We start from the raw sequence: 13,476 nt of genomic DNA on the forward strand, positions 1-13,476 counted from the left end.
GGGACATTTAGGGTAAATCTTTCTATATTGACATAACTAGGTCTCCTATTAGCCCTACTCATTGTTGTTCTGTTAGCAATGTGGTAACTTTACACCCCTCCCAATTGAATTCAGCCAGTGGTTCAACTTTACATGCAGAGGGGAAAGCACGGAGGGAAGTATTTTATGTAATTTAGTTCGATGTATTTTGTCTGGGGGATTTTGCAGCTAGTGACTTTACCACGGCAATATTCACAAGTTACCCATTCAATGTCCGTCCACTACATGCCGTCTCTCATTGAGGTGGTAAGACGTGGCCAAGGAAGCGGTGCAAATGTTAAGGCTCTTCTGCCACCTGCTGGTGAAACAGGTGTGGACATCATTTTCCGGGACATAAATGACCAGGTATACTAGAATTTCTTACTAAATACCTGGTCATTTATGTACCGGAAAATGATGTCCACACCTTTAGAATTTCTTACTAAATACCTGGTCATTTATGTACCGGAAAATGATGTCCACACCTGTTTCACCAGCAGGTGGCAGAAGAGCCTTAACATTTGCACCGCTTCCTTGGCCACGTCTTACCACCTCAATGAGAGACGGCATGTAGTGGACGGACATTGAATGGGTAACTTGTGAATATTGCCGTGGTAAAGTCACTAGCTGCAAAATCCCCCAGACAAAATACATCGAAACAGGTGTGGACWTCATTTTCCGGGACATAAATGACCAGGTATTTAGAATTTCTTACTAAATACCTGGTCATTTATGTACCGGAAATTCTAAATACCTGGTCATTTATGTCCCGGAAAATGATGTCCACACCTGTTTCACCCCCCAAAAACATCCTTCTATTTTTGTCAAAACCCAAAGACAGCTTTCAGCCCTCCTGGTAAATTAATTTCTTAAAATATTCCCGAAACACTGGAATGTATACAACGTTGTCTCATCAAACCCACAAACCTCAAACCTCAAATGACGAAACACAAATAACAGTAGTGTTATAATTCTTTTTTTCTTCTTCAGTACATGAAATGGAGTGACACACATTGACAGCAAGAGTTCTTTTGTGCATTTTCCCCCACTTGTAAAACGATAGTTCAAGCGCAAACAAGTGGCACCTATCAGATATCAGTCTTTCACTCGCAATTCAGATAACTTTATACATTCCAGTCAAGGCAGGACACAAATGTGACAGCAACACTCAACAGATGACACACACATTTCATTTAGTATATTGGATAGTTCCGTTTTTTATAATTCATACCTGGGATTTGAATGCACGTGAATGGACTGATGGAGCTTTCATCATGACATGAATATCCAAGTCAGAGTTGAAGAGAAAGCTCCTCATTTTACCACTGGGAAATGGACAGCCAAAATCGTCATGCTGATGGAACATGCCAAGGCCTACCCAGTGGCATCAGTTGACAGTTCAAAAGGTCATACATGTTGTACCCTGAACATKAAGTAAACCAATTGCAAAGAAGAAAGTGAATCAGTGCAACAAATCCACACATATATTTCATGGAGTACATCTTTAGCTTCAGGACAGAATTGACCAACACATGTATATTCCTAATATCAATAATAACACAGCTATCAACACTGATTGTGTCAGATATTGCTTAACAGCAGCTGATATTGTGGTGTATATGCCGTTGGATATCTGGTAGCACTTTGATGATCACCTGATAATTACTAGAAAACTGTGGTAATAACAACTAATACTTTATGGTACTACATCAAAGATTTCAAAACAATTCGTAACCACCTTGTACCCAATGGATCAAAAAATCTTGAAAATAAATATATAATTTCTGTGTAATTACCATTTTACCATAGAATTTCTTACTAAATACCTGGTCATTTATGTACCGGAAAATGATGTGCAACAGAATACCGTTTTGAATGTATAAATACTCTGTCTCTATACTTAATTTACAGCTTATACAGAATAATGGACCTCTGCAAGGAGTCTTCAGTTGACCTGTCATGTAGATCAGCAGCAGTCCCCTTGTGCTCCATAAAGTGCTGATCTAGGATCGGTTTTGCCTTTTTCGATCATAAAGAATAAGATTACATGGATGACGGGGACCTGATCCTAGATCAGCACTCCTACTCTGAGACGCTTTATGAATACAGGCTCTGTTCTACAGTCTCGGTAGTAGTGACAGACACATTCTGACAGAGGTCAGTCAGTCACGCATCATGACGTAACATGCAGTCCGTTGCTTCACCCATGATGAGGATATCGTGTTAAAGACAGATAATAAAGGCAGGCAGTAAATACAATAAAACTTGTGTCATTGCATCAGTGTGGCTGTAGTGTCTGTTCTCTCTTAATAACCACTTCCCTTCAGGGAGTTTTAATTGATCAGTGCATTTGGCATCCTTAAGGACAGTTATTCCCAAAGGATACCCACTTGTGACCCAATCACGGATTGCTACCAATATGTTTTGGGTTGTGGCTAGAATCGTTTTGTYCTTTTGGTGGGCCACATGAAAACTGCAAAGGTCCCAGCCACACCCCTCCCTCACAGCCGGCTCCTGTCCAGCCTCTTCTTGGCAGGGTTGGGGTACTGGGGGTTCTCGATGACCCCCTCCCCGAACTTGAGCTCCAGGAAGGCGCGGTGGTTGTTCGGGCTGTAGGCGGTGACGCCGGCGAACGGCATTGGCACCAGCGGCTGCAGGAAGTGCTCGGGGAACTCCACATCCTGCTTGTGCTCCATCCACGTGTCTTTGGTCATGACGCCGTTCCGCGGGTAGAAGGGCCACAGGTCCACGTGGAGGTGGTTAGCCTCGCTGTATTGCACCCTATAGAAGTCCCCCTCCACTGCCCGCTCCCACACATAGCCGTTAGCGTCCACCAGAGAACCAGAGTCCAGGTTCTTCAGGTAGTCACAGTTGGGCACGTCCTCCAGGTAGATGCCCAGGTCCACGTCATAGTCCCAGGGGATGATGTCCTGGTGGCGGGCCGCCCCCAGCAGGGAGCCTCCTTCCAGCCAGTAGCGCACCCCGGAGCTCTCCAGAATGTTGATCACATACTTGGTGGTCTCACGTAGTGCGCGGAGGCAGCATGGAGGGGTCCAGCGATCCAGGTACAGGTACTCAGGGGTGTCGTCCCGGACCGTACCGAAGCAACGCTCCGTCTCCTTCCCACAGCCGTGCCACTGCTCCTTCCCATCAGCCAGTAGGAGACGCTTCAGCCCAAAGTTCCTCATCAGCCGGCTAGTGGCCTCCTTCAGATGGCTGTCTGCCTTCCACTGGTTGTGKGCTGAGCTGAAGAGAGGCCGGTGGCTGGCGGAGAAGCAGGGGCTCTCCAGGAGCTTGACCTTCCAGCCATGCAGGGAGGTCTGGATGAAGAGCGAAGGCAGCAGGGGCCTCCCCAGTGGGACAGACAGGTTGAAGAGGTCCTCGGAGCGGATGAGGACCACCGCGTCCCCCTGAAGGGCTGTACACACGCTACCACTGCTCCCAGACGCCGCTGGGGTGTAGGTGGCTGTCCACTCTCTCAGACTGACCCGCAGGTGCAGGCACTGGACGGCCGAGCGTGCCAACACGGGGGCCGCCACCAGCCTCACGGGCCCCCCACCTTCCCCCTCCAGCTCCCGGATCAGCCTCTCCACAGCCCGGCCCTGCTCCAGCTCCACCCCGTCAGGCACCAGCAGCACAAACTCGGTCTGGACATGGAACTCTGGCCGGTGGGCCTGTGGAGGCTGCTCGGGGCTGGGGGAGAGCACCAGGAGACGGRCCCCCTCGGGGAGAGACAGAGGGGGATAGGGCGGGGTGTCAGACACAGCCAAGAAGGGCAGCTCAGGTCTCTGGTGCAGGAAGGAGCGTGCCACATCACCGACGTAGTTCTCAAAGTCCTCAAACTCCCGTAGGAGGACAGTCACACGGGGGCCACGACTGTTCCCCTCTCCCCCGACACCTCCAGGGCCAACCATCCCCCCGCCAACCCCCACCAGGCTCCCCATGCCGCCCCCCAGCCCGGACGCAGGTAAAGCAGCCTTCCTGGAGCCCCTTCCTGGGTCCCGGCGTTTCTCCATCATCTGCTGCTGGGCTCGGGACACATAGTAGAGGATGAGCAGGTTCAGAACGATGGCTCCAGTCAGAAGGCCCTGGCAGAAACTCACCCGCATGGCACCTCTTGCTGCGCTCGTCTGGCTCAGGGAAAGGAAAAGGTATAGGATGGAGCTCTCTATTCAGAAAGCCTGTCCATAAACATCAGGACCCCATCAGTAAAGAGCTACAGCCTATGTGCGTTGGAATAATAATGGCCAGCTGCTGGAATAGCTGAAATACACAGAAGACACCACAGGGATTTAAAACGTGATTTTAAAATGAGTCCTAAAAAAAAGCACTTCAGATGGCTGTGATAGGCTTTAGAGGCTGTAGTCTAGTTTATTACATTATATTCAAATGTCAAGGGACTAGGTGCAGTGTGTCTCCCATACATGGACTGGATTGCCCCAGTTCTCTTCAGCCAATACTTTGACCTAGATTGTATTCTTGACTATCAATTACAGCCAAATGAGCTACAGAGATCCTTCAAATTGATGCTCCATTTAAGTATAGGCCTATGCTCCCTTCTAGAATAGGTACCGTAGGCTATCAAGTATTGCTACAGCAGTAATACTGCCTAGAATTGTCTGCATAAGGCAAAATACTTTTTTATTCTGTCATTTAATGCTGTCAGTAGACTACACCAATGCTGCATGGCTTCTATGCAACCATGGAACCAATGCAACCACGACCATTCTCAAAAAAATGATTTTATCATGATAAATAACCACAGAATCATTTAATTTACATCATTTCATAAAGGCCACACCATGACCCCTCTAAAAGCTTCATATGCAGAACTCAATCGGTCTTCAAATGTGAATCATGTTCTCCCCGTTATTTAGCMTAACATTCCCCAAATCGTTAGAATAAGACAGAGCATACAAACCATAACGCACGTACATCGAATTCGCTCTCTGTGTGCAGAGGTGGCTGAGCTAAGCACAACATGGAGACACCACCAGTTCAATAGCTCTTATTTACAGTGTAAAATACTAATATTATACKGACAAATTAACTCAAATAGTGTTCATATACTGAGACATTTAGATTAATTTCAATACCGCGGTCTGTAACATTGTACCCTTGCTTTGCTGTTTCTGGAAATTATCACAGGAAGCTCGCGTGAGATCACAATATGGCAGGAACGACGTCCCTGGTTACCACTCATGGGAAAAACGATTCCCGTCGAAGCTGTAGTAGATTTGCTCTTAGCTCATTTTTTGGCACCCTTTCTCCATGAGTTATTGCAGTTGCTCTTTAGAGAGAGGAAGAAAGAAGGGTCGAGTGCTAGTGCTGGGTTTGTGAGGGTTGGGTTATTATTATTATCGCTGCTTGTTTCCACCTCCTTGTCCTGGCGAAAGCGAGAGCGCTAAAATGGAGGCGGAAAGATCCGGCGGAGTAGCAGGGGGRACGAACCAGAACTCTGGAGGCAGCGGTGTGGGGCGCAATCCGAACGGGCCGAAATCGGTACTCGGGCAGGCGACAACAGAAGCGGCCGCCGCGGCATCAGTAGCCGGGGCGATGGCTGGATCGTCGCAGCCTCGGGAACCGCAAGACGGCGACGCAGGCCTATCGCTTCCTGGGATCTTGCACTTTATCCAGTTCGAATGGGGACGCTTCCAGGCCGAGAAATATCGCTGGGAAGCCGAGAGAGACGAACTCAGGGTAATTACAATGTTATTATTTAGCTATAGCTATGTAGACTAGTTATGACTATAGTAGCTTGCTACGATTTGGGAAAAAGCTAGCCTAGCATTGCCATTATTCAGATCCCACAGAAATCACGACCGTTCCTCAATAGTTTCACTAATCGGACAGAATACTGTCCACATAATCACACATATTTTCATCCTGTGCTCCAGGATGTTAGCTAGAGTAACTTCAAACAATGTTGCTATGTTTGCGTCAGTTCAAAAGCGTTGATGTGGTTTAGACGCACGCGTTATTCTGGGATCAAAGCAAACCCAATATTTGGGGATTCCAGAAAATGATGTCACCATTCTTGACTAATCCAAAACACTGGATTGTTAATTTACTTAATGTCTTGCATCACTCACAGGACTTTAAATTGTTCGTGTGTGTTAATTGCAGTGTTACATTGAGGCGCAGTCAATGCCATTCACCCCCTGATCCCAACGCAGCCWGACATATAATCGACATTGTCTATATATAGCGGATCACACAGGTGGAGGTGTCAATCGGCTATAGTCGAGCTGCTCCAACGGTAATTAACTTGGTTAGAATTAACGCCAGACGGTTGGCCTCCGCTGTTTCTGAACCCCTTTGACGGTTTCTATTTTTCTCCGTGCGAGATTACACCGTCAATTACAACAGGGATTCAGTAATGCCAATGCGTTTGTAAATCCCGGAGCCACGCACAAAAAAAAGACAGATGACGTAATGTGGTCCTTTTCCGCCGTTTACACACATGAACATTTTCACTCATGCCTGGGGAGTGCAAAGCCTGTTTTTCCCCCATTGCTTTCCCCGTATGTGGCCTTGTGTCAGCCGTATGAACAACAGTATGAATGAACATGAGCTGCTGAAATAGGACTTTGCTTGATTATTTACAGTAGCCTAAAGGCCCGTGTAGAAAAAGAATGCCATTCCACTGCTGTCAGTGTATTTCACTATCCTTCTCACTCTACCCTATAGGCTATAGCCTAGATATAAACAGGAACTTTATATATTATGGATGAACCACAACAAACAGGCCGTGTTGATTTTATAGCAGCGTGCGGATGGATGTCGGAAGTATGTCACCGCCACCACTAGTCTCTTACTGGGAAGAATTTCTATGCGTGAACATGTGTGTGAAGGCGGGAATGTTTGTGTGTGAAGGCGTGAATGATTGTGTGTGCATGCGTGAACTCGAGTGTGTGTGTGTATGTGTGTGTGTGTGCATGCATGAACGTGTGTGTGTGGTGTGGTCTGGTTTTCTCAGGCCGAATTAGCTGGGAGAACTTGGGACGGGACAGAGCGAGAGGAGCGGTTGAGTGCCCTGTTCAAACAGTAGCCCAGCAGTTTACATAAGAGGACCCACGTGACTGCTAAACTAGGGAAAGCCCAGTGGCACAAACACACACACACACAGAAGGCAATGCCTGGTGTGTTTTCTCTGCCATCCCTCTTGAGCCGAGGATGCGCCAGGGGTAGGCATGCTCTGAGACCAAGTGTGCAGGACACACACTTGTCCATTATCACTCGCATGTGCTCTCTCATCTCCCACAAACACATGTATGTACAGTTGAAGTCAGAAGTTTACATACACCTTAGCCAAATACATCTTAAAAACTCAGTTTTTCACAATTCCTGACATTTAATCCATGAAAAATTCCCTGTCTTAGGTCGGTTAGGATCACCACTTTATTTTAAGAATGTGAAATGTCAGAATAATAGTAGAGAGAATGATTTCTTTCAGCTTTTATTTCTTTCATCATATTCCAGTGGGTCAGAAGTTTACATACACTCAATTAGTATTTGGTGCTTGCCTTACACTTGTTTAACTTGGGTCAAACGTATTGGGTAGCCTTCCACAAGCTTCCACAATAAGTTGGGTGAATTTTGGCCCATTCCTCCTGACAGAGCTGGTGTAACTGAGTCAGGTTTGTAGGCCTCCTTGCTCGCACACGCTTTTTCAGATCTGCCCACAAATTATGGAAATTGCTCCCAAGGATGAACCAGACTTGTGGAGGTCTTGGCTGATTTTATTTTATTTTCCCATGATGTAAAGCAAAGAGGCACTGAGTTTGAAGGTAGGCCTGGAAATACATCCACAGGTACACCTCCAATTGACTCAAATTATGTCAATTAGCCTAACAGAAGCTTCTAAAGCCATGACATCATTTTCTGGAATTTTCCAAGCTGTTTAAAGGGACAGTCAACTCAGTGTATGTAAACTTCTGACCAATGGAATTGTGATACAGTGAATTATAAGTGAAATAACTGTCTGTAAACAATTGTTGGAAAATTACTTGTGTCATGCACAAAGTAGATGTCCTAACCGACTTGCCAAAACTATATGTTTGTTAACAAAGACATTCTCCAACCTAAGCGTATGTAAACTTCCGACTTCAACTGTATGTATGTAGGCCTAAATTGTCTCCATACACACAGAACACACAACACCATACAGAATATAGCCTACAGTTTCCTCTGGGCTGCTGCTCTGTCTCAAACCAAAAGTTGTCGATTGATGACTGCCCGGTGCGTGGAAAACATTATTGGCCTTCCCTCCGTGTGTGTTGTGGTGTGTGTGTGGTGTGTGTGTGTGTGTGTGTGTGTCTGTGTGTGGTGTGTGTGTGTTGTGTGTGTGTGTTGTGTTGTTGTGTGTGTGTGTTGTGTGGTGCGTGCGTGCGTGCGTGTGTGTGTGTGTGTCAATGTGACATTGACAGTGTGTGTATGGTGTGCCAGTGGTATGTTTTTTAAGGGCTGAATCAGGTCGTTAACGGGAACACTTGTGGCACTCGTCTCCTGTGACAGCCAGCCAGGCAGGCTGTGGCGGGGCCAGGCCGAGCAGTTGGCTGGGGCAGGTGTAACCTAACATACAGAGCGTTTCTTTCTGGTCCTGACGAGAGATTAGTTCTCTTCTGCACCGTTCAACCAATCAAGTGGAGTGTCGCCTTGTTAACGTCCAAAAGTGGAAGTCGCGTCACAGGCTATTCTTTCCATTTCCCCTGAAAACCGGATGCATCCGTTTATATACGCACCCAGCGTAGGGTGGACCAGGTGTGACGTCCCCAGAGCAGAGCCACAGGGCCATGTGACTACAGCCAGCAGGCCAGGCCAGGGGACAGACAGGTGGCACTGCAGAGGGCACCGCTCTGGGCCCTGTTAGTCATCACTGATCTCACATGACAGGGGATTGGACTAAGCTATGTGGTGGCAGCCCTGGCGTAATCCTATCCAGTCAGGTAAGATCAGTGATTCCTTCAAGAACGAGAGGATGAGGGATACTACTATAAAACCCGTAAGCCTCTCACCTCGGTTAGGCTACACCAGTCCCGTAGAACTGCAGAAGGGTTCCAAATCAAGCAGTCATTTCTCTACTGAATATCTGAATATACTCCTGCTGAGTCTGTAGAGAAACGAGAAGAGTGTTTCTGCTCTTGTCCTACTTAATTATGGTAATACAGTTGGTGCTGATCAAAGACCTACAGCGCTCCTAGTTGGATAATAAACGTCAGATTACTGTAGATTTAAACTTTGCGATCACAATTGTGGCACAGTTACTACTTGCCATAAATAGAAGGACAGAGCGCTTTGTAGCCATTGCCACTCAAGATCAGTGGCACTCCGACTAGTGGTGACCAAGATGACAYCACTTCCTGCTGGGGCATGTTAAGTAGGGGGCCCGTAATGCCCTTCTCTTAGCTCTAATGAAAAGACCAGTGCTCTAATGCGTGGCACACGTATGTACAGTACTGTGCTTCACTCGCCCCCACTTCTGGGCTCTTACTGTACGTCCCCCCACTGACTCTCTCTCTCTCTCTCTCTTTCTCTCACACTCCAATTGCCCTCTCTTTCTCACACTCATACGCACGTAAAGACACACATGCACACAAGCTGACATTTTTTGCAGACCTTAAGCGCGCTCCCACACACACACACATGCGCACGCACGGTACACACACACTCCAGCTCCCTGTCCCTGAAAAGTCCTCTGCTCTACTTGTCGGCTGATGCGTCTCCAAGGGATGGAGGATGGCAGAGAGGGTATAGGAGAGGGAGAGCTGCCCTTGTCCCTGTCCAGAGGCAGGGTGGGTGGGACTGACTGAACTCCTCAGCAGGCCACACAGAGATGGCAAATACAGGAAGCATACAGGAAGCATACAGGAAGCATACAGGAAGTGCTTTTACTTAGAAAGGTAGTTCTTTAGCCTGTCTTTGTGCTAAGACCGGTGTTGGTTTATGTGCCAGTGTTCAACAGGCATGTTTATAACATAGTTGATGCCATTTTAATTACAGTTCACAGCTGTTTCTTTTGGTTGAGGTTTCAACTTAATTTGTCCCAGAGGGCAATTGGTTTTGCAGCAAAGAATAACGTGAAACATACATACAATGCTACTGAATCAGCCATGGATTGGCAGCCGTCAATATAAACATAACATTGCTAATGATGAACATGAGCAGCAGCAATAGTATGAAGTAAGGCCTACATAGAAGGTAAGTGAAGTGCGCTGTGCACATTCTCAGAAGCATCACGTCGACATCATCAAAATACCGTATTCCCTGTGTTCAAAAGGCCARTGGCCGTAGGGRTAAAGGGTAAAGGAGTGCTCGTACCTGTTTTAGTCTTAACAGTTGGGGAATCTACACCAGGGGCCAGAGGGTAGGACATGGCGCTCCTGTTGTAGGGGGTGGGCACTGTCAGACAGGATGTGTCTGTTGTACAGGTCAGACAGACAACTCCGCTGGACTTCCATGACCTCACTGGCCACATTCACGCTTCTAGCTAGTGCATTCTATGCTTTCGACACCAAGGTTACCATACCAACGGATCAAAGAAATCGAGTCTTCAGGGTCCCCGTCGACCTGGAACTTTGCCAGGTGTCGCTGGCCCTTCTTTACCCTTCTTCCACAACTTGTCAGTGTTCCACTCGGAAGCTCGATTCAGCATCAATCACGGTCCCAAGATACTTAGAATTGGCTACAGTGTCTACCACCTGGCCCTGAAGGATAGTGTTATGAGRGGTAGGGGTCAATACACATATCTTTGGTTKTTGTCACATTCGGTTGTAAGAAAGCACTGTGGCAACAATGTACAAGGTCCTTCACAACAGGACCGTGGTTAGTTTCATCGGCATGAAGCAGACTGACCATTGCTGAGTCATCCGCAAACTTCAGGATGTGTTGGTGCTCGCACTGGCTACGACGTCAGTGTACAGGATATAGAGGAGGGGCGAGGACACACCCCTGGGTGAGGCTATTGATGATGCCGGGCACCCGTTCATCCTCACCCTCTGGGTTCTGTTAGTAAGGAAATCAAGGATCCAGCCCACTATATTCGAGTCTACACCAAATTGATTAGTGAGTTTGTTCATAGACCCTGTGAGATACTTTTGGTCATGTAGTGTATGTGGACACCTGCTTGTCGAACATCTCATTCCAAAATCATGGGCATTAATATGGAGTTGGTCCCTCCCTTTGCTGCTATAACAGCCTCCACTCTTTTGGGGAGGTTTTCCACTAGATGTTGGAACATTGCTGTGGGGACTTGCTTCCATTCAGCCACGAGCATTAGTGAGGTCGGGCACTGATGCTGGGCGATGGTTAGTCCTGGCTCGCAGTCGGCTTTCCAGTTCATCTCCAAAGGTGTTCGATGGGGTTGAGGTCAGGGCTCTGTGCAGACCTGTCAAGTTCGTCCACACCGATCTCAACAAACCCTTTCTGTATGGACCWTGCTGCCAGATGGATCTCGCTGACAAATTCATCACTCCAGAGAACCAGCGTCCACTGCTCCAGAGTCAATGGCTGCGAGCTTTCCACACTCAGCTGAGTTGGGTTGCGCATGGTGATCAGGCTGTTGGCGGGCGCTCGGTTCCATGGACCATTCACAAGCTCTCCACGATCAGTGTGAACTCGGGGTAGTGAGTGTTGCACAGGCCAGACGAGCGTGCTTCAGCCTCGGGGTCCCTGTCTTTGAGCTTTGTGTGGTACCACTTGTGGGCTGAGCCGTTGTTTGCTCTAGACATTTGCACTTCACAAAAACCACTTAGCCAGTTGACCGGGCAGCTCTAGCGGGCAGTAATTTTAAGAACTGACTTTGGAAAGCTGGCATCTATGACTGGTGTCAGGTTGAAAGTCACTGAGCTTAGTAAGGCATTCTAGTGAAAGTTTGTTCTATGGAGATTGCATGGCGGTGCATCCATTGTTACACCCTCGCCGCGGTGTGGGCTGAAATAGCCAATCCACTAATTTTGAAGGGGTGTCCAAATCTTATTGGTGTACTATATAAGTGTTATTGCTTGGAAATTTCAGATGTGTGGGTGACCAAAACAAGGGAAAAAACACTGATGTGGGGCAGCCCTCTCAGAGTGAACTAAATCCCCTACAGTAGACTCCTTTACTCCAGCTCTTCCAGGAAGGAAGGAAAGGAAGGAAAGGTGCATGTCTGAAGCAAAGTCCTGCTGTTAAGACAGGGAGTGGACGTGATGTTCATGGATCCTGATGACATGCTCCTGTGTGTACACTGTAACACAAAACACACACACACACACACACGGCAAATAAAGCCATGTCAGATTGCAGTGGGCCAGTGGAGACAGAAGCCAGGAATGTAAGGAATAGTATTGGGAGAGATCACTGATGCTTATCTGAGATGGGAGGGACATTCCAAAGAAGTAAGTGTGTGTGTGTAAAGAAAAATGCGTTAGAATGACAGGTCGCAGCTCGCCCCTGTCGGGGAGGGAACAGAACCATGTGAGAACCCCATCCWCTTAACGACGACGTCGATCCATTCCACGACGCCCCCTCTCTGTGTCCCAGTGCTCTGCTCTCCTGGCTGCACCCATCCACAGTGCATCTACCTGGTAGCTTCCCTCTCTACCTGGCGTGGCTGCTCCCCTGCTACCCCAGACAACTCTGAGCATGGTGCCCTTCAGGTATTTTAGTACCTGGAGTCTGTAGGTATGGCTGGAGCTGCTGCTAAAACCAGACGGACACTTCTAGCTGAAGCGCACAGGAGATGCTGTGTTCTCAGAATAGCCAGTGTAACAGATATAGCGTGTCCCAGTAATCTAAGTGATGATGCCATCAGCAGAGGTAGTTTTTGCAGTAGCGCAGTGTCATTATTTTGTTTTCATGAGTGCGGTTTGTGTGTCTCGGCTGTATGATCTTGCCGGCGTCGCGCAGACCTGATGAGACGCCGTTTTTTTTTTTTAGGCTGTTCTACTTTTCTGGGGCTCTGTGTGTTAGCGAGTGTGTGTGTGTGTGTGTGTGTGTGTTTTGCGGTCTCAGAAGAGCAATGGGACCACGCGCGCACGAACACACGCAACACACACACACACACTCCTCTCCTCACGATTGTTTCCCCTCCAGATGTCTGGCTCGGGTTTGCTGGTCAGGAGAAGTTCTAAATACAGAACGCAGCTCCCTCCACAACCCACTACTTAGCCTGGGACTTGTAAGGAACGTCGGTTTGCGAAACCAAACAGCGAGTATTTCTGCACTGTACATGGCATTTGTTTAGTGGGTCCAAACAAACTTCGCTCAAAATAACTGGGAAATGGTATACTCAATTCAGTTGCCTTGATTGGTAACAGATAATGTTATGTGTGTTGTGTGTGTGCATGTCCTTGACGTGTGTGTGTGTGTGTGTGCACAGGCTCAGGTGACGTTCCTCCAGGGTGAGAGGAAGGGGCAGGAGAACATGAAGCAGGACCTGGTCAGGCGGATCAAGATGCTGGAGTACGCCCTTAAACA

The 13,476-nt window shown here is 47.8% G+C and overlaps 1 protein-coding gene and 1 pseudogene across 3 annotated transcripts; one reads left to right on the top strand and one right to left on the bottom strand.

Moving 5' to 3' along the window:
- Positions 1-978: 978 nt before the first annotated feature.
- On the bottom strand, positions 979-5,203 carry LOC111949717 (ribitol 5-phosphate transferase FKRP). Of its 3 annotated transcripts, none has more exons than XM_023967067.2 (2): positions 5,115-5,203; positions 979-4,281 (listed from the first exon to the last, which is right to left on the bottom strand). In XM_023967067.2, the coding sequence occupies exon 2, from the start codon at positions 4,125-4,127 to the stop codon at positions 2,520-2,522; it is 1,608 nt and encodes a 535-aa protein (XP_023822835.1). In that variant the 5' UTR covers positions 4,128-4,281; positions 5,115-5,203; the 3' UTR covers positions 979-2,519. The 3 variants fall into 3 exon arrangements, with proteins under 3 accessions (XP_023822835.1, XP_023822834.1, XP_023822833.1); XM_023967066.2 differs by lacking the exon at positions 5,115-5,203 and adding an exon at positions 4,954-5,042; XM_023967065.2 differs by lacking the exon at positions 5,115-5,203 and adding an exon at positions 4,940-5,030.
- A 224-nt stretch (positions 5,204-5,427) lies between these two features.
- Positions 5,428-13,476, top strand: part of LOC111949718 (striatin-4-like) — a 25,838-nt pseudogene continuing 17,789 nt past the window's right edge.

This window comes from Salvelinus sp. IW2-2015, linkage group LG22 (assembly GCF_002910315.2).
Source record: "Salvelinus sp. IW2-2015 linkage group LG22, ASM291031v2, whole genome shotgun sequence".
Lineage (NCBI taxonomy): Eukaryota > Metazoa > Chordata > Actinopteri > Salmoniformes > Salmonidae > Salvelinus > Salvelinus sp. IW2-2015.